This window comes from Salvelinus alpinus, chromosome 33 (assembly GCF_045679555.1).
Source record: "Salvelinus alpinus chromosome 33, SLU_Salpinus.1, whole genome shotgun sequence".
Lineage (NCBI taxonomy): Eukaryota > Metazoa > Chordata > Actinopteri > Salmoniformes > Salmonidae > Salvelinus > Salvelinus alpinus.
The window spans coordinates 1,340,766-1,364,597 of NC_092118.1; the positions used below are offsets into that span (position 1 = coordinate 1,340,766).

The following is a 23,832-nucleotide window of genomic DNA, read 5'->3' on the forward strand; positions in this document are numbered from 1 at the left end:
GAGAAATTGTAGAAATAGGCGGTGTTTATGACTTTGTGACTGTGGTAACTAGTGACGACCTCTTGGCATAGATAATTAGCTAACAGTCATAAGTAATATGCCTTTTTGTAATTATATTATTCCTAAACCATACCCAAGGAAGAGGCCAAACTCTTTGGCCATGACTTAAAGTCTTAGAACGGTTCTTCTCTACACCAATTCCAAGAGGGTTCCTAAAACCGTTGCACATACTCAAAGAAGCTGGGCTGCGTGTAGCCGGCGTGGCTTTTGGTTGAAGCAGAGACGAAGAGGAAGAGGAAGAGAGAGCCCAAACTCGTCTGAAAAGCAGGTGGCGTTTTTTCGCCGACAGAGGAAGGAGTTTTTGTATGGAGGTCGATGAGAGAGTGTCGAATTTGGTCACCTAAAATTTTTATGTCTTATTTGCTACGTGAGGTTTATTTGATCGAATAGACGTTTCGTAATGCATACGAGTGTACTAACATAAGTAAGACACGTGACATCCGGGCACCTGAGAAAACAACACTTTATATCGGAGTTGTCTCGAGAATCCATATTCGTGATTGAGGCTAGTAGCATAGTTTCTCTCTCCAATGAATACAGGCGGTTGACGTCAACAACCCTCATCGAATATTTAAGTTAAAGGCCCGACGGGGTGTGGTATATGGCCAATATACCACGGCTAAGGACTGTTCTTAGGCATGACTCAAAGCCGTGGTATATTAGCCATACCCCACAAACCCCCGAGGTGCCTTATTGCTATTATAAACGTAATTAGAGCAGTAAAAATAAACGTTTTGTCACACCCATTATATATGGTCTGATATACCACGTCTGTCAGCCATTCAGCATTCAGGGATCGAACCACACAGTTTGTAATTCAAAATAGGTTACAATAATTAGATGTATCCACCAATCCAAAGAAAGGATAGGCGGGAGCTAGACCCTGCGCCGTGCCGCTTTGTGGACAACGACTGCCATTGTTAGGGCGGATAGACAAGTATCTTGTCAGTATATCCATAATCTTTGCTTGAAGAGAGTGTTGTCGGAGAGCAGACTTTAGAAAAGCTTCTGGACAGTGCGAGAGCCTTCACGAACAGAAAGGGAAGAGAAAGCATGGCTTTAAACCTTACCATCAACAGTAGCAACCCTCCTTTAGGTAAGCGTGATAGTATTGTTTGCTAGGTAAAGCTAAAATATGGACAAGAATCTTTGGCTAGTAAAAGTAAGCTAGCATGTGTCGTCTGACAGTGAGGGTCCGTGATGACAGTTCATTATAGCTACTGAGAGCTAGCTAGACTTCTGTCGTGACACAATGTCGAAACTATCGCCAGGAAATAAGTAATTATACATGTTATGTTGGTATTTCATGTAGTAAATTGATCCTAGCTAGTTAGATATTTTATTTTAAGTTCTCAATGCATGATGTAACAATAGTCGTTGGAAATGTCAGCTAAATAAGTCACAACACAGCTAACGTAGCTAGCTAGCTTAATATTGAAGCTACGCTAGATGGGAAGTGAACCAGTATCTGGACCGACGATGAATATGACAAGATGATCTTTATGCCCAGAATGCTTCTAGTCATCTTCCCATTAGACAGCTCTGCAAGTGTTGACTTACTGTATGTCAACGCGTTCGTTATTCACCAAATACCTGCCCTGCCTGCAACTATCGTCATTTACTTTTGTTTCGCCCGGTACAGTACCTTAAAATATTCACACCCCTTGACCTTCCCCACATTTTGTTGTTACAGCCGACATTTTTAAATGGATTACATTTATATTGTGTCACTGATCTACATACGATACCCCATCATGTCAACGTGGAGTAATATTTTAGAAATGTTTACAATATAAAATAAAGCAGAAATATATTGAATCTATAAGTATTCAACACCTTTTTATGGCAAGCCTAAATAACTTAAGGAGTATAAATTTGCTAACAAGTCAGATAAATTGCATGGACTAACTGTGTGCAATGGTGTGTAACGGGATTTTATTTTAATGACTACCCCATCTCTGTACCCCACACAACTCAAAGGTCCTCACTGTCAACTGTGTTTATTTTCAGCAAACTTAACATGTGTAAATATTTGTATGAACATAACAAGATTCAACAACTGAGACATAAACTGAACAAATTCCACAGACTAATAGAAATGGAATGTGTCCCTGAACAAAGGGGGGTTCAAAATCAAAAGTAACAGTCAGTATCTGATGTGGCCACCAGCTGCATTAAGTACTGCATTGCATCTCCTCCTCATGGACTGCACCAGATTTGCCAGTTCTTGCTGTGAGATGTTTCCACACTCTTCCACCAAGGCACCTGCAAGTTCCCGGACATTTCTGGGGGGAATGGCCCTAGCCCTCACCCTCTGATCCAACAGGTTCCAGACGTGCTCAATGGGATTGAGATCCGGGCTCTTCGCTGGCCATGGCAGAACACTGACATACCTGTCTTGCAGGAAATCACACACACAACGAGCAGTATGGCTGGTGGCATTGTCATGCTGCAGGGTCATGTCCAGATGAGCCTGCAGGAAGGGTACATTTTACATTTACATTTAAGTCATTTAGCAGACGCTCTTATCCAGAGCGACTTACAAATTGGTGCATTCACCTTATGATATCCAGTGGAACAACCACTTTACAATAGTGCATCTAACTCTTTTAAGGGGGGGGGGGGGTTAGAAGGATTACTTTATCCTATCCTAGGTATTCCTTAAAGAGGTGGGGTTTCAGGTGTCTCCGGAAGGTGGTGATTGACTCCGCTGACCTGGCGTCGTGAGGGAGTTTGTTCCACCATTGGGGTGCCAGAGCAGCGAACAGTTTTGACTGGGCTGAGCGGGAACTGTACTTCCTCAGAGGTAGGGAGGCGAGCAGGCCAGAGGTGGATGAACGCAGTGCCCTTGTTTGGGTGTAGGGCCTGATCAGAGCCTGAAGGTACGGAGGTGCCGTTCCCCTCACAGCTCCGTAGGCAAGCACCATGGTCTTGTAGCGGATGCGAGCTTCAACTGGAAGCCAGTGGAGAGAGCGGAGGAGCGGGGTGACGTGAGAGAACTTGGGAAAGTTGAACACCAGACGGGCTGCGGCGTTCTGGATGAGTTGTAGGGGTTTAATGGCACAGGCAGGGAGCCCAGCCAACAGCGAGTTGCAGTAATCCAGACGGGAGATGACAAGTGCCTGGATTAGGACCTGCGCCGCTTCCTGCGTGAGGCAGGGTCGTACTCTGCGAATGTTGTAGAGCATGAACCTACAGGAACGGGTCACCGCCTTGATGTTAGTTGAGAACGACAGGGTGTTGTCCAGGATCACGCCAAGGTTCTTAGCACTCTGGGAGGAGGACACAATGGAGTTGTCAACCGTGATGGCGAGATCATGGAACGGGCAGTCCTTCCCCGGGAGGAAGAGCAGCTCCGTCTTGCCGAGGTTCAGCTTGAGGTGGTGATCCGTCATCCACACTGATATGTCTGCCAGACATGCAGAGATGCGATTCACCACCTGGTTATCAGAGGGGGGAAAGGAGAAGATTAATTGTGTGTCGTCTGCATAGCAATGATAGGAGAGACCATGTGAGGATATGACAGAGCCAAGTGACTTGGTGTATAGCGAGAATAGGAGAGGGCCTAGAACAGAGCCCTGGGGGACACCAGTGGTGAGAGCACGTGGTGCGGAGACAGATTCTCGCCACGCCACCTGGTAGGAGCGACCTGTCAGGTAGGACGCAATCCAAGCGTGGGCCGCGCCGGAGATGCCCAGCTCGGAGAGGGTGGAGAGGAGGATCTGATGGTTCACAGTATCAAAGGCAGCCGATAGGTCTAGAAGGATGAGAGCAGAGGAGAGAGAGTTAGCTTTAGCAGTGCGGAGCGCCTCCGTGACACAGAGAAGAGCAGTCTCAGTTGAATGACTAGTCTTGAAACCTGACTGATTTGGATCAAGAAGGTCATTCTGAGAGAGATAGCAGGAGAGCTGGCCAAGGACGGCACGTTCAAGAGTTTTGGAGAGAAAAGAAAGAAGGGATACTGGTCTGTAGTTGTTGACATCGGAGGGATCGAGTGTAGTTTTTTTCAGAAGGGGTGCAACTCTCGCTCTCTTGAAGACGGAAGGGACGTAGCCAGCGGTCAAGGATGAGTTGATGAGCGAGGTGAGGTAAGGGAGAAGGTCTCCGGAAATGGTCTGGAGAAGAGAGGAGGGGATAGGGTCAAGCGGGCAGGTTGTTGGGCGGCCGGCCGTCACAAGACGCGAGATTTCATCTGGAGAGAGAGGGGAGAAAGAGGTCAAAGCACAGGGTAGGGCAGTGTGAGCAGAACCAGCGGTGTCGTTTGACTTAGCAAACGAGGATCGGATGTCGTCGACCTTCTTACCACATGTATACCACATGAGGTACCACATGAGGTTACAGGGAAGACAGGGATGTCTTCCCTGTAACGCACAGCGTTGAGATTGCCTGCAATGACAACAAGCTCAGTCCGATGATGCTGTGAAACACTGCCCCAGACCACGATGGACCCTCCACCACCAAATCGATCCCGCTCCAGAGTACAAGCCTCGGTGTAACGCTCATTCCTTCAATGATAAATGCGAATCTGACCAACCGCCACTCGTCAGTGAAGAACACTTTTTGCCAGTTCTGTCTGGTCCAGCGACGGTGGGTTTGTGCCCATGGGCGATGGGCGACGTTGTTGCCTGTGATGTCTGATGAGGACCTGCCTTACAACAGGCCTATAAGTCCTCAATCCAGCCTCTCTCAGCCTATTGCGGACAGTCTGAGCACTGATGAAGGGATTGTGCATTCCTGGTGTAACTCGTGCAGTTGTTGTTGCCATCCTGTACCTGTCCCGCAGGTGTGATGTTCGTATGTACCGAACCTGTGCAGGTGTTGTTACACATGGTCTACCACTGCGAGGACAATCAGCTGTCCGTCTTGTCTCCCTGTAGCGCTGTCTTAGGCGTCTCACAGTACGGACATTGCAATTTATTGCCCTGGCCACATCTGCAATCCTCATGCATCCTTGCAGCATGCCTAAGGCACGTTCACGCAGATGAGCAGGGACCCTGAGCATCTTTCTTTTGGTGTTTTTCAGAGTCAGTAGAAAGGCCTCTTTAGTGTCCTAAGTCTTCATAACTGTGACCTTAATTGTCTGCCGTCTGTAAGCTGTTAGTGTCTTAACGACCGTTCCACAGGTGCATTTTCATTCATTGTTTATGGTTCATTGAACAATCATGGGAAACAGTGTTTAAACCCTTTACAATGAAGATCTGTGAAGTTATTTGGATTTTTTACAAATTGTCTTTGAAAGACAGGGTCCTGGAAAAGGGACGTTTTCTTTTTTTTGATGAGTTTACAATTATCTGTAAGGCCCTTCAAAGTCGAGCAGGGAGTTTCAAGCACAGATTCAAACACCAGGGAGGTTTTCAATGCCTGGCAAGGCACCAATTGGTAGATGGGCAAAAAAAAAATATCCCTTTTGAGCATGGTGAAGTTACTAATTATACTTTGGATGATGTCTCAATACACCCAGTCACTACAAAGACACAGGCGTCCTTCCGAACTCAGTTGCCGGAGAGGAAGGAAACCGCTCATGGTTTTCACCATGAGGCCAATGGCGACTGGCTGTAATAAGAGAACTGAAGATGGATCAACAACATTGTAGTTACTACACAATACTAACCTCATTGACAGAGTGAAAAGAAGGGAGCCTGTACAGAATACATATATTCCAAAACATGCATCCTGTTTGCAATAAAGCACTAAAGTAATACTGCAAGAAATAAAAATGTACAATCAAAAGAAAAACATGTAATGTATTGTTTTTGGACAGGAAAACAGTTGAAGTCAGAAGTTTACGTACACCTTAGCCAAATACATTTAAACTCAGTTTTTCACAATTCCTAACATTTAATCCTAGTAAAAATTCCCTGTTTTAGGTCAGTTAGGATCACCACTTTATTTTAAGAATGTGAAATGTCAGAATAATAGAGGTAATGATGCAACCATGCTTTAACTTCCTGACTGATGTCTTGAGATGTTGCTTCAATATATCCACATAATTTTCCTTCCTGATGATGCCATCTATTTTGTGACGTGCACCAGTCCCTCCTGCAGCAAAGCACCTCCACAACATGATGCTGCCACCCCCGTGCTTCACGGTTAGGATGGTGTTCTTCAGCTTGCAAACGTCCCCCTTTTTCCTCCAAACATAATGATGGTCATTATGTCCAAACAGTTCTATTTTTGTTTCATCATACCAGAGGACATTTCTCCAAAAAGTACGATCTTTGTCCCCATGTGCAGTTGCAAACCGTAGTCTGTTTTTTTTATGGCGGTTTTGGACCAGTGGCTTCTTCCTTGCTGAACGGCCTTTCAGGTTAAGTCGATATAGGACTCGTTTTACTGTGGATATAGATACTTTTGTACCTGTTTCCTCCAGCATCTTCACAATGTCCTTTGCTGTTGTTCTGGGATTGATTTGCACTTTTCGCACCAAGTACGTTCATCTCTAGGAGACAGAATGTGTCTCCTTCCTGAGCTGTATGATGGCTGCGTGGTCCCATGGTGTTTATACTTGCGTACTATTGTTTGTACAGATGAACGTGGTACCTTCAGGCATTTGGACATTTCTCCCAAGGATGAACCAGAGTTGTGGAGGTCTACAATTTTTTTTCTGAGGTCTTGGCTGATTTATTGTGATTGTCCCATGATGTCAAGCAAAGATGCACTGAGTTTGAAGGTAGGCCTTGAAATACATCCACAGGTACACCTCCAATTGACTCAACTTATGTCAATTAGCCTATCAGAAGTTTCTAGAGCCATGACATAATTTTGTGGAATTTTCTAAGCTGTTTAAAGGCACAGTCAACTTAGTGAATGTAAACTTCTGACCCACTGGAATTGTGATACAGTGAAATAATCTGTCTGTAAACAATTGTTGGAAAAATTACTTGTGTCATGCACAAAGTAGATGTCCTAACCGACTTGCCAAAACTATAGTTTGTTAACAAGTAATTTGTGGAATGGTTGAAAAACACGTTTTAATGACTCCAACCTAAGTGTATGTAAACTTCCGACCTCAACTGTAGGTACCTCAGCCATTTACTCACCAAATATGCACCTATCTGGCTAATTAAAACATTTTGCGAAATGTTTCTTGCAAGGTCATAAGATGGCTGCATCTTAAGTCATTTTCACACATTTACATTTACATTTAAGTCATTTAGCAGACGCTCTTATCCAGAGCGACTTACAAATTGGTGCATTCACCTTATGATATCCAGTGGAACAACCAGTTTACAATAGTGCATCTAACTCTTTTAAGGGGGGGGGGTTAGAAGGATTACTTTATCCTATCCTAGGTATTCCTTAAAGAGGTGGGGTTTCAGGTGTCTCCGGAAGGTGGTGATTGACTCCGCTGACCTGGCGTCGTGAGGGAGTTTGTTCCACCATTGGGGTGCCAGAGCAGCGAACAGTTTTGACTGGGCTGAGCGGGAACTGTACTTCCTCAGAGGTAGGGAGGCGAGCAGGCCAGAGGTGGATGAACGCAGTGCCCTTGTTTGGGTGTAGGGCCTGATCAGAGCCTGAAGGTACGGAGATGCCGTTCCCCTCACAGCTCCGTAGGCAAGCACCATGGTCTTGTAGCGGATGCGAGCTTCAACTGGAAGCCAGTGGAGAGAGCGGAGGAGCGTGGTTCAAGATGATCCAGCCACCCTAATCATAGACTGTTCTCTCTGCTACCGCATGGCAAGCGATACCTGAGTGCCAAGTCTAGGTCCAGAAGGCAGCTTCTACCCCCAAGCCATGAGACTGCTAATCGAATGGCTATCCGGACTATCTGCATTGACCCCCCCCCCCCTCCATTTTTACACTGCTGCTCCTCGCTGTTTTATTATCTATGCATACATGTTTAGTGAATATCTACATATACAGTACCAGTCATAAGTTTGGACACATCTACTCATAAGAGTTTTTTTCTACATTGTAGAATAATAATGAAGACCTCAAAACTATGTAAACACATGTGGAATTAGCCTGGAATGCTATATTTTATATTTGAGATTCTTCAAAGTATCCACCCTTAGCCTTGATGACAGCTTTGCACACTCTTAGCATTCTCTCAACCAGCTTCATGCGGTAGTCACCTGGAATGCATTTCAATTGACAGGTATTTCTTGTTAAAAGTTAATTTGTTGAGTGTCTTTACTTCTTAATGCATTTGAGGCAATCAGTTGTGTTGTGACAAGGTAGGGGTGGTATACAGAAGATGGCCCTATTTGGTAAAAGACCAAGTCCATATTATGGCATAAACAACTCAAATAAGCAAGGAGAAATGACAGTCAATCATTACTTTAAGACATGAATGTCAGTCAATCCGGAAAATGTCAAGAACTTTGTTTTTTCAAGGCAGTCGCGAAAACCACCAAGCGCTGTGATGAAACCGGCTCTCATGAGGACCGCCACAGGAAAGGAAGATCCAGAGTTACCTCTGCTGCAGAGGATAAGTTCATTAGAGTTAACTTCACCTCAGATTGCAGCCCAAATATATGCTTCGGAGTTCAGGTATCAGACACATCTCAACATCAACTGTTCAGAGGAGACTGTGAATCAGGCCTTCATGGTTGAATTGCTGCAAAGAAACCACTACTAAAAGGACACCAATAATAAGAAGAGACTTGCTTTGGCCAAGAAACACAAGCAATGGACATTAGACGGGTGGAAATCTGTGCTCTGGTCTGATGAGTCCAAATGTGATATTTTTGGTGTGGGGCTGCTTTGCTGGTGACACTGTCAGTGATTTATTTAGAATTCAAGGCACACTTAACCAGCAATGCTACCACAGCATTCTTCAGTGATTCACTAGTCCCATTAAGCGCAAACCAGATGGGATATCATTTGTTTTTCAACAGGAAATGACCCAAAACATACCTCCAGGCTGTGTAAGGGCTATTTTACCAAGAAGAAGAGTGATGGAGTGCTGCATCAGATGACCTGATGACCACAATCACCACAATCACCCGACCTCAACCCAATTGAGATGGTTTGGGATGAGTTGAACCTCAGAGTGAAGGAAAAGCAGCCAACAAGTGCTCAGCATATGTGGGAACTCCTTCAAGGCTGTTGGAAAAGCATTCCAGGTGAAGCTTTTTTGTTTACTACATGATTCCATGTGTGTTATATCATAGTTTGTCTTCACTATTATTCTACAATGTATAAAATATAAAAAAATAAATACCCTTGAATGAGTAGGTGTGTCCAAACTTTTAACTGGTACTGTACATATTACATCAATTACCTTGACTAACCTGTGGCCCTGCACATTGATTCGTTACCCCCTGTATATAGCCTCGTTACTCTTATTTTTTAACTTTAGTTAGTAAATATTTTCTTAATGGCTTTGTTGGTTAAGCTTGTAAGTAACCATTTCACGGTAAGGTCTACCTACACCTGTTGTATTCGCATGTGACAAATACAGTTTGATTTGAGTCTATATTTTGCTTTGGACAGTTGCTGTCATGACGTTTGCAATAATAACTTGCTGATGCAAACGACGTAAGAGACCAGCTGGAAATACTTTAACTGGTTTATGCATTCCAATCAGAATTTTTGATGGGAAGTTATTCACAGTTCAAAGCTGTTGAGTACACAAAAACAACTGTGAACAAGTTTGGCAAGTTTCTTAAGTATGCATTATGCATACTAGCTAGTCTAAAATGCCAAACACAAGCATTCTGGATGATATCATAATCATGTTTGTTTCCAACATTTAGGGTTGTTTTTCATCACGAAGTCAGTTCTGCTTCGTGTTTTGTTTCCTTGCCTTGATATTTACGAGAATCGTGATACTGGTATTGTCCCGGCCCTAGTTGACAGACATTTGTCAATTAGTCCGACAGCCTCAATTCGGTCTTATGTAGTAACATTTGAAATCATGTTTCTTTTTTTCTTTTTTTACATTGGGTAAAAGTAGATTCAGATCAACAAAATGGTATATCATAAGCTGCAGTTGAGGAACAATGGGAAAGTAATTCTGATTTGAAAGGTAATAAACTTGTAACCCTCCTTTTGATAAAATGGCCCTTGAATGTTTTGGTACGCCTACTGGAGAGCTCTTTGTCTACACCTATTAAGTAAGTGTAGACAGGTAGGTAGGTAGGTAGGTAGGTAGCTAAACAGTAAACCACAATCCTAACCCATACCTACAGTACGAACGCATTGTCATAGCTAGCCACCATGCATGTAACTCTGGAGTATGAATCTGCACGTAGCTAAAGTTAACCAACTAGGTTCAATGTTAACTAGCTAGCTAACATTAGGCTATAACTAGCAATGCAAATGGATTCTTGAGATACAAATAACATGACTACTAGATCATGTAGTGATCATCATCAGCTAACGTTCGCTAGCTTGCTAACAGTACGCTTGAACTTGCAAGGAAAACAACTTTCTGACAAAATTAGAAACGCATAATATCTGAAAATGTGGTTAGACTCTTACCCATATACATGGATGAATACTTCACAGCAGCGTGTCTTTTCCGGGCAGCAATGTTGAGCGCAGTAGCAACACTTTTTCAGTTTTCCATGGCTAACGTTATATTTTTCAAAAAAGGATTGTCTACACATACTGAGCAGCTAATGTTATAGACAGTGTTGCCAACTAATTTTCAGGGTAAGTTGCTAGAGGCAGGTTGCTAAATGACGTTGTGATGTCATTGCGTGATAACGTAAAACTGCGTCATTACGTGGAATACACAATAACGTTACTCAAATTGGCTGGCCATCTCGGCAAAAAATATGATTTGACATTTGTTCAGGTACAGACTGCCACTCTTTTCTGTACTTCTGGCTGTACAATTTTGATTGAGACATGTTGATTGATGTTGTAAGTTCTCTTCAAGATCAAACATTCGTGACCAACTATGTTCATTGGGTTTGGCTCGTCAAACCCGTACTGCTACTGCTGCAGTCAGCCAACAATGATTTGCAATTTGCTGAAATTGCTGCTGGCCTGCTGCTGCCTGTGCACGAGCTGAGCGCCTCATGCTGACGTCACTCACAATGCACTTTTGCAGCCAGGCACGTGTGTTGTGACTGATTGTGTGACAGAGAAAATCGTTTGTGTCATTTAGAGGGAAAATGCATGCATTTTAGCATTTTGAGTCACTTTTCAAAAGTTGCTAAAAGTTCAAAATATATATATTTTTTAAGTAGCTACATTTGTTGTTAGGGTAGTCTGGAAAGTTGCTAAATCTAGCAACAAAATTGCTAAGTTTGCATCACTGGTTATAGACAGAAGCGAGTTACATGGCAGACCAATCCGAACTCATCTCTAGGCATGTCCAGCCTATCCATTAGCACAGCCAGTCATGGCTATCGGGAAGGTTCCTGTCCTTTTCTGTGACTAAACCAACTAGGCTCGTAATTTAACAATTGTATTTATAGATGCCATACAAGTGTGTTATGAAGGATCATGAAAGTTAACATGTTCCAGAAGGCATTTCTGCCCCAAAAAACACTCATGCCTCTCCTGTCAAGTAGTGACTTCTTGAAACGTGTCACATATTGGCTTTGGGTGTCATCATTGTCTGGCGCACAACAATGTGAGAACATAACGTTCTGTGTGTTTTGGAACTTGTTTAGTCTCTGGGGTGCCCCCTGGCTAGTTGGTAACTAAGGGTTATGAAATCAATACACACACTTTCCACTTTATATTTAGGGCACTCTGTCAAGTAATGGATGCATGATAGGACGGGTGAGGTCTTTAGTTTCCAATTACATTGTGATTACTTTCTTTGCCTGCAGGGGCGCTGTTGGCAGCTGAGCATGTGAAGGGCAGCGTGAACCTGTCTGTGGATGAGGGCAAAGACAACAAGCTCCGTGTCTCAGAGTGAGTACACAACAACCACAACACCTAGCAATGGCTTTTTCTTCACAAATGTTCTCATGACAATGTGTCATTGATGTGTGAAGAGAGAGTAAAGGATTTGTTACATTTTAGGTTCAGCTACTTGACACTGTTTAGTGTTTTGCAAAAGTACCAATAGTGGCTTGGCTTATATAAGGATGTTTTATAAGGCACTGACTGTGCAATAATCAAGCTTTTTGTCTGGCTGACAGTGGTTATTCTCCCCTTCTCTCCCTCAGGTCAGTGCAGTTCAGCGACGTGAACTCCATCACTCGCTACCTTGCCCGTGTGACTCCCACTCTGAGCTTGTACGGCTCCAACATGCTGGAACAAACTGAGGTGATAGACTAGCATTGCCACACTGATTCCTAAGTGCTTGGGCTTGCCCAAGATTTACCCAGCATTATTAGCTTTAGCTCTCGCTGTGTTATGGCTAGTCAACTCAGAGCTTGGAGGCCCCACTAAATATATTTATAAAAAAATGTAACCCCCTTTTTCTCCTTAATTTCTATTATATCCAATTGGTAGTCCAGAAACAGAACCCCGCCAAGCTGCACTGCTTCTTGATAAAATGCACACTTAACCCAGAAGCCAGCCACACCAATGTGTCGGAGGAAACACCGTACACCTGGCGACCATGTCAGCGTGCATGCGCCCGGCCCGCCACAGGAGTTACTAGAGCGCGATGGAACAAGGACATCCCTCCCCTAACCCAGACGACGCTGGGCCAATTGTGTGTCGCCTCATGAGTCTCCCAGTCACGGCCGGCTGAGACACAGCCCGGTATCGAACAAGGATCTGTAGTAACGCAGCTAGCACTGCGATGCAGTGTCTTAGACCGCTGCATCACTTGGGAGGCCCTCACTAAATTAATTAATTCAGCCATTCACTGCTATTTAATGGATCAACTTATTATTACTTGAGCCTTATCAGTTGCGATGCAGCTATATCCAAGGCATTTCAGATTGTGTGCCATTCGGTCCCCTCCCCTCCTTACTATTGCTCAACCTGTCTCTTTTTCAATACCCTCCCCTTCATCCCCTCCTCTGTCTCTCTCCAGGTGGACCACTGGCTGGAGTTCAGTACGCGGCGCGTGTGTGGACAGTCGGGCCTAGCTACAGCCCTGGAGGAGCTGGACAAGGCCTTGGCTCTGCGCACATTCCTGGTGGGCCACAGCCTGACTCTGGCCGACCTCTGTGTGTGGGCCGCGCTCAAAGGTCAGTCAGTCCCAGTGACCCAGCTGACCCTAGTGGGCGTCTAACTATATAACCAAAGATGGATGGGGTGTTGTCTTGTCTCTGACTATGATTAAATTATATGACATGCAATTTTATCAAATCGATTACCTAACGTTTAATTGATTACGTGATTTAATTAAACCATGTAACAATTAAACCATTAATAACCTGGGGCACCACGGAAGCATTAAGTAATATAGAGCGGTTATCTCCCGAATTCACTCTCTTAAAGATCTGAAGATCTTTTTTTATCAATTGCAGTCAATTATTAATTGTCACCTTGATTGGTCTCATTCTGATTGTTGTAAGTACTTGGTTATCTGAACGAACCCTGGCTAACAAGTTGAATCAGCAATACACAAATTGGCTTAATTATTTATCTACTAAATACCTAAATAATCACACAGAATCACACAGAATTACACATACAGATCTTCATTGTAAAGGGTTTAAACACTGTTTTCCATGATTTCCATGACCTGTGGAATGGTCTTTAAGACACTACCAGCTTACAGACGGTAGGCAATTAAGGTCACAGTTATGAAAACTTAGGACACTAAAGAGGCCTTTCTACTGACTCCAAAAGAAAGATGCCCAGGGTCCTTGCTCATCTGCGTGAACGTGCCTTAGGCATGCTTCAAGGAGGCATGAGGACTGCGGATGTGGCCAGGGCAATAAATTCCAATGTCCGTACTGTGAGATGCCTAAGACAGCGCTACAGGACGGACAGCTGATCGTCCTCGCAGTGGCAGACCACTTGTAACAACACCTGCACAGGATCGGTACATCCGAACATCAAACCTGCGGGACAGGTACAGGATGGCAACAACAACTGCCCGAGTTACACCAGGAACGCACAATCCCTCCATCAGTGCTCAGACTGTCTGCAATAGGCTGAGAGAGGCTAGACTGAGGGCTTGTAGGCCTGTTGTAAGGCAGGTCCTCACCAGACATCACCGGCAACAATGTCGCCTATGGGCACAAACCCACCGTCGCTTGACCAGACAGGACTGGTAAAAAGTGCTCTTCACTGACGAGTGGCGGTTTTGTCTCACCAGGGGTGATGGTCGGATTCGCGTTTATCGTCGTAGGAATGAGCATTACACTGAGGCCTGTACTCTGGAGCGGGATCGATTTGGAGGAGGAGGGTCTGTCGTGGTCTGGGGCAGTGTGTCATCGGACTGAGCTTGTTGTCATTGCAGGCAATCAACGCTGTGCGTTACAGGGAAGACATCATCCTCCCTCATGTGGTACCCTTCCTGCAGGCTCATCCTGACATGACCCTCCAGCATGACAATGTCACCAGCCATACTGCTCGTTCTGTGCGTGATTTCCTGCAAGACAGGAATGTCAGTGTTCTGCCATGGCCAGCGAAGAGCACGGATCTCAATCCCATTGAGCACGTCTGGGACCTGTTGGATCAGAGGGTGAGGGCTAGGGCCATTCCCCCCAGAAATGTCCGGGAACTTGCAGGTGCCTTGGTGGAAGAGTGGGGTAACATCTCACAGCAAGAACTGGTAAATCCGGTGCAATCCATGAGGAGGAGATGCAATGCATTACTTAATGCAGCTGGTGGCCACACCAGATACTGACTGTTACTTTTGATTTTGAACCCCCCTTTGTTCAGGGACACATTATTCAATTTCTGTTAGTCTGTGGAACTTGTTCAGTTTATGTCTGTTGAATCTTGTTATGTTCATACAAATATTTACACATGTTAAGTTTGCTGAAAATATACACAGTTGACAGTGAGAGGACTTTTCTTTTTTTTGCTGAGTTTATGATCTGTCATGAAAAGCCCCTAGTGGGCTAACCCAATATGATGGCTGGTTACACAAAGGAAGGGGGTTGGGTTTCAATGAAAGAGCGGGAAGACAAAGGGATTGGGTCTCTATCGGACCTTGAGAAGCTATCATACCGTAAATACAGAATCTTATGCATTCGTGTAACCGCTCATTCGGAAAAGGAAAATGCAATATATATATTTACTCTGAGCTGCGCTTCGGGTCGAAGATGGAAGACTGGTTTACCAAGCAGAGATCGCCGTTGTCCTTTTTGAAGAATCTTTCTGGTCATAGTGTTGTAGAGCGGATACGTTAATGTACCCTGTCGTTATTAGGAGATTCTGTCCTATCTTAGGCCACATATGTTTACAGCTGCAGCTGATAACTCAACGTCTAGGAGGTATCACTTCTTCTTTAGGGAATAATCATTCAAAGTTCATACCAAGTTGCCACAATTAGCTCTCACTGTATTCTGGCTGGTCTAGTTGAAATTAACCATTTCTGCGCGGTGATCGTCAGCTCCACGTTGAAATACTCCCTTTTAAATGTTAGGACAGTAGTTAATATCTTTAGTTTTGTATTTGAAATTAGCCCTTTTAAACGTATGGACGCCAGTCCTCATGTCATCGGGAACTGAGGTTAACTTCGGTCAACGGGCTTTTGTACTGGGGGAGAGAAGGGTGTGTTTCATAGTTCTCAACCAATGCCTGTTCACTTGGGCATGGCCACTGAGTGAGCATAAGTTTACTTATGAAAACAATTCTCATTTAGAAGCTAAAATCACATTTAATCTCCTCACAAATAGTTTCATATTTAAATTGCACAACAATTCCATGTGAAATCTGCTAACTAGAATGTGTTGATTTTCCAAGATACAATTTGTCTTCATATCATCAGATATATAATGTTCCAGACATCAACTGACCTGACATCGTATTCTTTAAGTACCAACGGACACTTTCAACAGGTTGAGAAAGGGAAATATTGTTCCATTTCCCAACCTTTTGATGATACCGTACTTTCTCTGTGCTAACACAGGGCTTTCCAAGAGTCCGTTCTGTAGAGTGGAGAGAAAAGCGGGAAAGGTTATTTATGGGGGGGGTTATAAACCTCACCCAACAGGGCAACATCATGACAGTGTAGACAGTCATACATACATAGTGTGCATCTAAAAACTAAACTATTTAGATGCACTTTGTACTAGATGCACAGAGCTATATTGATAACATCTATCTGATGTTGAGGGGTCGAGGCTAGGCATTGATTTTGGACTTGACAGTTGTATGTTCTCGCCCTCTCTCTTTCTCTCTTACACACTCACACGTGTGTCCGTACAGGTAGCAACGAGTGGCAGTCAATCCAGAAGCAGGCGGGGGCGTTCTCTCACGTGGCTCGCTGGTTTTCCTTCCTAGGCTCCCAAGTGCCCTTTACTGTAGTGGGCAACAAGTATGCCAACAGCAAGGCCCCTCCTCACAAGTCCGATGTAAGTAACACAACTGCCAAAGGTAAACTCGCTGTATGTCTCCTCTTTGTATTGGAAATAATGGATTTCTGTCTGTAAATCCAATGTAAAGAGTGGAGTCCTAGCTTGAAATCTGCACACTTCACACAAACTTACACTTAAATCAAGCATGCATGCAATCCCACATCCCTCTGACTGTATCCTGCTCTCTGTGTCCCTACTCTCTGAGGAACAGGAAAAGAAGCAGGACTTGGGCAAGTTTGTTGAATTGCCGGGAGCCGAGATGGGAAAAGTGGTGGTTCGCTTCCCCCCTGAGGCCAGCGGGTGAGTGTCACCACTTGGCAGAAAAACAATAGTGTTGCGTTCAGTAGGAACAAACAGGAGAATGTATTTTTAACATTTAAAAAGGGGAAATGTATAGCTGTTACTTGTATTAATATTTCTATTCCTCTCTCTCAGGTATCTGCACATTGGCCACGCCAAGGCTGCCCTGCTCAACCAGCACTACCAGGTGACATTCAAGGGCAAGCTCATCATGCGCTTCGACGACACCAACCCAGAGAAGGAGAAGGAGGACTTTGAGAAGGTGTTCCCCCAAATGTCCCTTTTATTTTGGTTCGCTAAATTGTTTCATATCAGTTATTTTCTCTTGATTTATACACCGTCAAGTGTGAAAATACTGTCTACATGCACGTTGAAGAATTGCTTACACATTGAGGCAATATGACGAGAGAAATAAAGTACCATGTTAGCTACCACGCATTTGGGAAAATCTCCTCCATGCTGATACAGGGTGGTATTTAGGGTTGGGCGATATTACGATAGCATCGACGATGATTGACAGCCTCGTTGATGGTGACAACATCGTGATGTGACAGGTGATCATTTAGTGTTTAGCCTATTTTGAACTTGAATTGGTCTGCGCAGTAAAGAACGGAGTCTCGTAGCGCACAGCAGGGCAGCACACATAGGCTATAGCAAATAGAAATAGGAAAATTATTATTTCAATAAATATGGTATAGGCTAGAGAACGCAAGAGGGGAATGTAGGCCAGACGGAGCGGAGAAATCCACCAAAGCAGCACAAAATGTCCAGTCAGAAAATATAGTTTTTCCCCGCTTTCGGATGCATTATTAGTCTTAGGCTATAGCCTAAACCTACTATTTTTTTTATGATAATGGACACTCCTTAACTATCTTTTCTCTAGCTGTTTTAAAAAACGTGGCCTATATTCTCTTCTCTCTTAATTTGACTTTGGGCTACAGGCTTTTATCGTTTTATGCATGGCTTTCTCCTGATCAAACATTGAATGTAACGGAGTTCCATCTGTTGTTTGACTAGCTTAAAAACGTAAAGTAGCCATGGGACTAATAATAAGAGAGAACAAACAATATCAATAGCCTATAGAAAAATCTAATTCCAAGTTTATTCAAGTTTAAGCTTATTGAGAAAAATGATTAATGTGGCCGATAAAATCCCTCCATGCGAGGGTGAAAACATTTACATTTACATTTAAGTCATTTAGCAGACGCTCTTATCCAGAGCGACTTACAAATTGGTGCATTCACCTTATGATATCCAGTGGAACAACCACTTTACAATAGTGCATCTAACTCTTTTGAGGGGGGGGGGTTAGAAGGATTACTTTATCCTATCCTAGGTATTCCTTAAAGAGGTGGGGTTTCAGGTGTCAAAACCAAATGGCCAATAACCTATCCTACTGCTAGGCTCATCATAAAAGCTAAGTTAACTCTTAAGGATCCGCCCCTTTTTTAAATTTTTTGCCTAAAATGACAGCTATGCATATTCTAGGTACCATTTGAAAGGAAACACTTTCAAGTTTGTGGAAATGTGAAAGGAATGTAGGAGAATATAACACAATAGATCTGGTAAAAGATGATACGATGAAAAAAATAAACTTTCTTTTTTTGTACGATCTTTGAAATGCAAGAGGAAGGCCATAATGTATTATTCCAGCCCAGGTACAATGTGTGAATGTGCAACGTTTTAGACTGATCCAATGAACCATTGCATTTATGTTCAAAATGTTTTATCAAGACTGCCCAAATGTGTCTAATTTGTTTATTAACTTTTCATGTTCAAAATTGTGCACTCTCCTCAAACAATAGCATGGTATTATTTCACTGTAATAGCTTCTGTAAATTGGACAGTGCTTTTAAATTTACAAGAATCTAAGCTTTCTGCCAATATCAGATATGTCTATGTCCTGGGAAATGTTCTTGTTACTTACAAACCTCATGCTAATTGCATTAGCCTAAGTTAGCTCAACCCTCCCGTGGAAGGGACACCGATCCCGAAGAAGTTTATAGCCTAATCCTATAGGCTATTTTCAATCACGGCTTTATGAGAGATGGAACAAAGAATATTGTATATTTACTATTTTATGAGGCAAATAAAGCAATTATTATCCCGTTCTGAATAGAGTAGACTGCCTCTATCCAGCCCATGATGTATAACCTAAGGCAGTCCCGTTACTTACCAGACTGTCACTGCTCCATCATGTGCGCCCCACTAAGACAAACACACACCTGTTTCAGGCAGAAGCTCCTCCACCAGAAAGGAATATAAAAAAATATGTGCCGGCACTTAGCCTCTGCCCAGGCTATCGACAACGTTATGATTCATCCAGTTCATTCGTTTTGGGGTAGTAGGCCAACTGCCGTTTTTAGATGAGGTTTGGGGGAGGGGTTGGCCGTTAAGAGGTGATACCATTATATATCAATGCTTTCTGGGTCCATAATCACAATAGGACAAAGGTTGACATCGCCCAACCCTAGTGCTATTCTGACCTGAGATCCTTGTGCCTTACTCAAATGTTCATACAAGTCTCCATTGACATCAATCTGAAAGTGTGCGTTTCACATGTTTATTTAAACTCGGAATTGGACTCTAATGGCATGTTTCCACCGTAAGAATTGCTTGGCCTAAAGACAGACTTTTGTGTTTCCATCTCTGAGTGTAACTGGCCTGATAAAAGACTTGGCGTGCCTTGAGGACTTTTCGGGGCTGCTTTGAAGTGATGCAATGCAAGTGGTTGTAATGAAACCCCTGAAAACTCTATCCCTCTGTTTTATCATAGGTGATCCTGGAGGACGTGGCCATGCTGCAGATCAAGCCTGACCAGTTCACCTACACCAGCGACCACTTCCCTCGCATCCAGGGCATGGCGGAGCAGCTGCTGAGGGAGGGCAAGGCCTACATCGACGACACACCCCCAGAACAGATGAGGGCGGCGAGGGAACAGCGCACAGAGTCCTGCCACCGCAGCAACTGTAAGGGGAATAGGAGTGGAGCAATGGCTGAATTCCAACATAACCCTTAATCCGTAGGCACTGTTAAATCTGAAACGATTTGATAGTTGTAGCCACATGGCGTAACTTCACAGGGCATGTGGAAGTAATTATGATGACCGCAACACTCGTTGTCTTCACTCATTGCATCTTCACCCCTCTCTCGCTCTCCCCCAGCGGTGGAGCAGAACCTGAAGATGTGGGAGGAGATGAAGGCGGGCACGGAGTACGGCCAGACGTGCTGCATGCGGGCCAAGATTGACATGGCCTCCAACAACGGCTGCATGCGCGACCCCACCCTCTACCGCTGTAAGAATGCCCCCCACCCCCGCACTGGCAGCACCTACAGGTAGGGGGACACGGCATGCTACCAACATTTTTTTCAATGGAATTAATGCGCTTTTTATAATTATTTAACCTAATGCACTAGCAAATAAATCTGTTGATTTTTAAAAATTGTATAAATAGTCTTAAGGACAGGTTTTGCAATACCAAAAAAATCGAATCAAATCAAACTTTATTTGTCACATGAGCTGAAAACAAGATGTGTAGACCTTCCTGTGAAATGTTTACTTACAAGCCCTTAACCAACAATGCAGTTCAAATCAAATCAAGTTTATTTTATATAGCCCTTCGTACATCAGCTAATATCTCGAAGTGCTGTACAGAAACCCAGCCTAAAACCCCAAACAGCAAGCAATGCAGGTGTAGAAGCACGGTGGCTAGGAAAAACTCCCTAGAAAGGCCAAAACCTAGGAAGAAACTTAGAGAGGAACCAGGCTATGAGGGGTGGCCAGTCCTCTTCTGGCTGTGCCGGGTGGAGATTATAACAGAACTATGCCAAGATGTTCAAAATGTTCATAAGTGACAAGCATGGTCAAATAATAATTGTAGTAACCTGGTATATTTATGTTTACCAATAGATGGCAGTATTGACTCAAGACGGGGGTTTGCTTCCCGCTCTCCGTAGCTATTTCCTATGTCTGCCTATTTAACTATGATTAAGAAAGCTTCAGGTAGTTTAAGCCAGGTGCATAAGATAATGTAAATCTAAGTTACAATTAAATACTAAACCGTATGTAAGTCTCATGAGTCGTAATTATAAGAAGCCTTTAAGGATACTACATATTTGGCGATGAGGATAACTATGGAGAACTGCGTTGGATTTTTTTTGCCACGAAGTTAACGGAGTGTTTGGCGTGCGACGCGGGAGGTGAGACTCAAGTGAACGGTGGAAGATTCTGAAGGATTGATTCCCTGGATACGGGTAGGACAAATTATTGACTGTGTGAGGGGAGAAAGAATCGGAAAAGATGGCTTTGGCAGCAATAGGCTCGCTACCACCATTTGATCCTAAAAATCAGGAATGGGAGGAGTACTGTGAAATAATGGAACATTTCTTTGCTGCTAATGAAATAACTGATGCCGCTAAACAGAAATCCATACTCATAAGCGTTGTCGGTGCACAGACGTACAGCTTAATGAGAAACCTGTTGAGCCCAGATAAACCAGGAGAAAAGTCATTCGTAGATTTAGTCGAGCTATTAAAAAATCACTTCAACCCCAAACCCAGTGAAATAGTACAAAGATTCAAGTTTGATTCACGCATGAGAAAACCTATCGAATCAGTGGGGGAATATGTGGCTGAGTTGAGAACTAGCATTGGACTGTAACTATGGGAATACATTATCGCAAATGCTACGCGATCGGCTGGTGTGTGGGATTCATGATGACAGGATACAAATACGATTGTTATCAGAGCCTAATCTCACGTTTGAGAATGCACTCAAACTGGCCCAGGCCATGGAGTCCGCAAATAGAAATGCACTGGATTTGCAGACAAGGGGCGCAACTGCGTGCCATACAATAAAAGAGAGCAACGCTGAGCGCGTAGAATTTCAAAGAACAGAAAGCCGTGGTGCAGCAGCCAATAGAGACTGTTATCGTTGCAAAGGCAAACACGCAGCAGTTGACTGTAAATTCAAACACGAAAAGTGTTATGCATGTGGGATAATAGGCCATATTGCGAGGGCGTGCCGCAATAAAAAAAAGCCACGGGCTGCAGAAAAGAGGACGGTCAGAAAACCGAATACCTCCAGACGCTCTAGCTACCGCTCTAATCAAGTGATAGAAAGTGAAAGTGAGTGCGCAGACGCAGAGCAAGCATTCTCAATGTACAGTGTACAGGAATATGAAGAAGGTGGAGCCTTTCATTGTGGAAATGGGAATAAATGGATTGAAGGTACCGTTTGAACTAGACACAGGATGTAGTGTCACTCTGATGAACAGGTCCCAATTCTATAGGAAGTGGAAAACCGTTGAAGTGCCTAAACTGAGAGACACCCCCATTAAACTCAAAACGTACACAGGGGAGAAGATCACTGTGATTGGAGTTGCTGATGTTCAAGTGGAATATCAAGGACAAAAGAAAAATCTGCCTCTCTTAGTAGTGGAAGGTACTGGCCCCAGCTTACTAGGAAGAGGGTGGTTGGAGGAAATACAATTGAACTGGGATGAAATCAAACATGTCACCACAGAGACATTGACACTACAGCAGGTACTTTCAAAGCATGAGTGTGTTTTCAAAGAAGAGCTAGGGACATTAAAAGGGGTCCAAGCTACCATTCATGTTGCTGCTGATGCTACTCCCAGATTCTATAGGCCAAGATCAGTTCCATATGCCATGAAGCCTAAAGTGGATGTGGAAATTGACAGACTCTTAGCAGAGGATATAATTGTACCTGTCAAGTTTTCTGAGTGGGCAGCACCAGTTGTTCCCATACTAAAACCAGATGGTTCAATCAGATTATGCGGTGACTATAAGCTGACTGTAAATAGAGTTTCCTCTCTGGAGCAGTACCCAATACCCAAAGTGGAGGATTTGCTTTCAACGTTAACCGGAGGGCAACAGTTTACAAAACTGGACATGAGTCACGCATATCAGCAAGTGCTAATGGATAAAGCTTCACAGAAGTACCTGACCATAAACACCCACAGAGGGATGTTTACCTATAAACGCTTACCTTTCGGGGTGTCTTCTGCACCAGCTATCTTCCAAAGGACTATGGAGGGAATTCTGCAGGGGATACCCAAGGTAGCAGTTTACCTCGACGACATTCTTGTCACGGGAGTCACGAAGGAGGAACATCTCAGAAACTTAGGTGAAGTTTTGAGGAGGATGGAGGGTGCCTGTCTCCGGCTGAAGAGGAGCAAGTGTACACTGTTAGCTGATGAAGTGCAGTACCTGGGTCACAAGGTGGATGCCAAGGGGTTACACACTGTCAAAGCTAAAGTGAGGGCTGTTGTGGAAGCTCCAGCTCCGACAAACGTTACAGAGCTGAAAGCCTATCTAGGCTTACTGAATTATTATAATCGCTTCCTCCCGAACCTCTCTACTCTCTTAGCTCCTCTACATCAACTGTTAAGGAAGGATGTGGCCCGGAAATGGTCAGAAAGACAGGAAGAAGCTTTTGCAAAGTCAAAGGTGTTACTGCAATCAGCTGAAGTGCTAGTGCACTACTCAGCAGACAGAGATCTCATCTTATCGTGTGATGCCTCATCGTATGGTGTGGGGGCGGTGCTATCCCACCGGATGGAGAATGGTGCCGAGAAACCTATCGGGTTCATGTCAAGAACGTTGTCGCCAGCGGAGAAAAAGTACTCTCAGCTGGACAAGGAAGGACTGGCTGTCATATTCGGAATACAGAGATTCCACAAGTACTTGTACGGGAGAACATTCACTATTGTGACGGATCATAAACCTCTGATCTCGCTGTTCCATGAACAAAAGCCAGTACCACAAATGGTCTCTCCAAGAGTTCAACGTTGGAATGTGTGGCTCAGGGCTTACGAGTACAGAATCATTTACAAACCAGGTAGGTACCATGGGAATGCTGATGCTCTGAGTAGGCTGCCTGTTCCAGAAATCATCAGTCAGGAAGAAGAAAATGACCAGGTTTTGATGATCGACGTGTTGGATGATGCACCAGTGAACACAGCACAAATCAGGCAATGGACTTCAAAGGATGTGACGTTATCACAAGTGCATGAATTTATCCTGAAAGGATGGCCTACAGTGACAGAGCCTCAGATCATGCCTTACTACACTCGCCGCTTGGCATTGAGTGTTCGAGATGGAT

At 44.0% G+C, this 23,832-nt stretch overlaps 1 protein-coding gene across 2 annotated transcripts in view; it reads left to right on the forward strand.

Moving 5' to 3' along the window:
* The first annotated feature begins 957 nt into the window (after positions 1–957).
* Positions 958–23,832, forward strand: part of LOC139563087 (bifunctional glutamate/proline--tRNA ligase-like) — a 65,056-nt gene continuing 42,181 nt past the window's right edge. The window contains exons 1-9 of one of the 2 annotated variants that reach the window (XM_071381367.1): positions 958–1,156; positions 11,796–11,880; positions 12,138–12,237; positions 12,959–13,115; positions 16,258–16,403; positions 16,618–16,706; positions 16,842–16,968; positions 19,483–19,675; positions 19,871–20,042. In XM_071381367.1, the coding sequence (XP_071237468.1) occupies positions 1,114–1,156; positions 11,796–11,880; positions 12,138–12,237; positions 12,959–13,115; positions 16,258–16,403; positions 16,618–16,706; positions 16,842–16,968; positions 19,483–19,675; positions 19,871–20,042 (1,112 nt within the window). In that variant the 5' untranslated portion in view covers positions 958–1,113. The remainder of the gene's footprint in view (positions 1,157–11,795; positions 11,881–12,137; positions 12,238–12,958; positions 13,116–16,257; positions 16,404–16,617; positions 16,707–16,841; positions 16,969–19,482; positions 19,676–19,870; positions 20,043–23,832) is intronic. The other variant, XM_071381368.1, reaches the window with a different exon arrangement.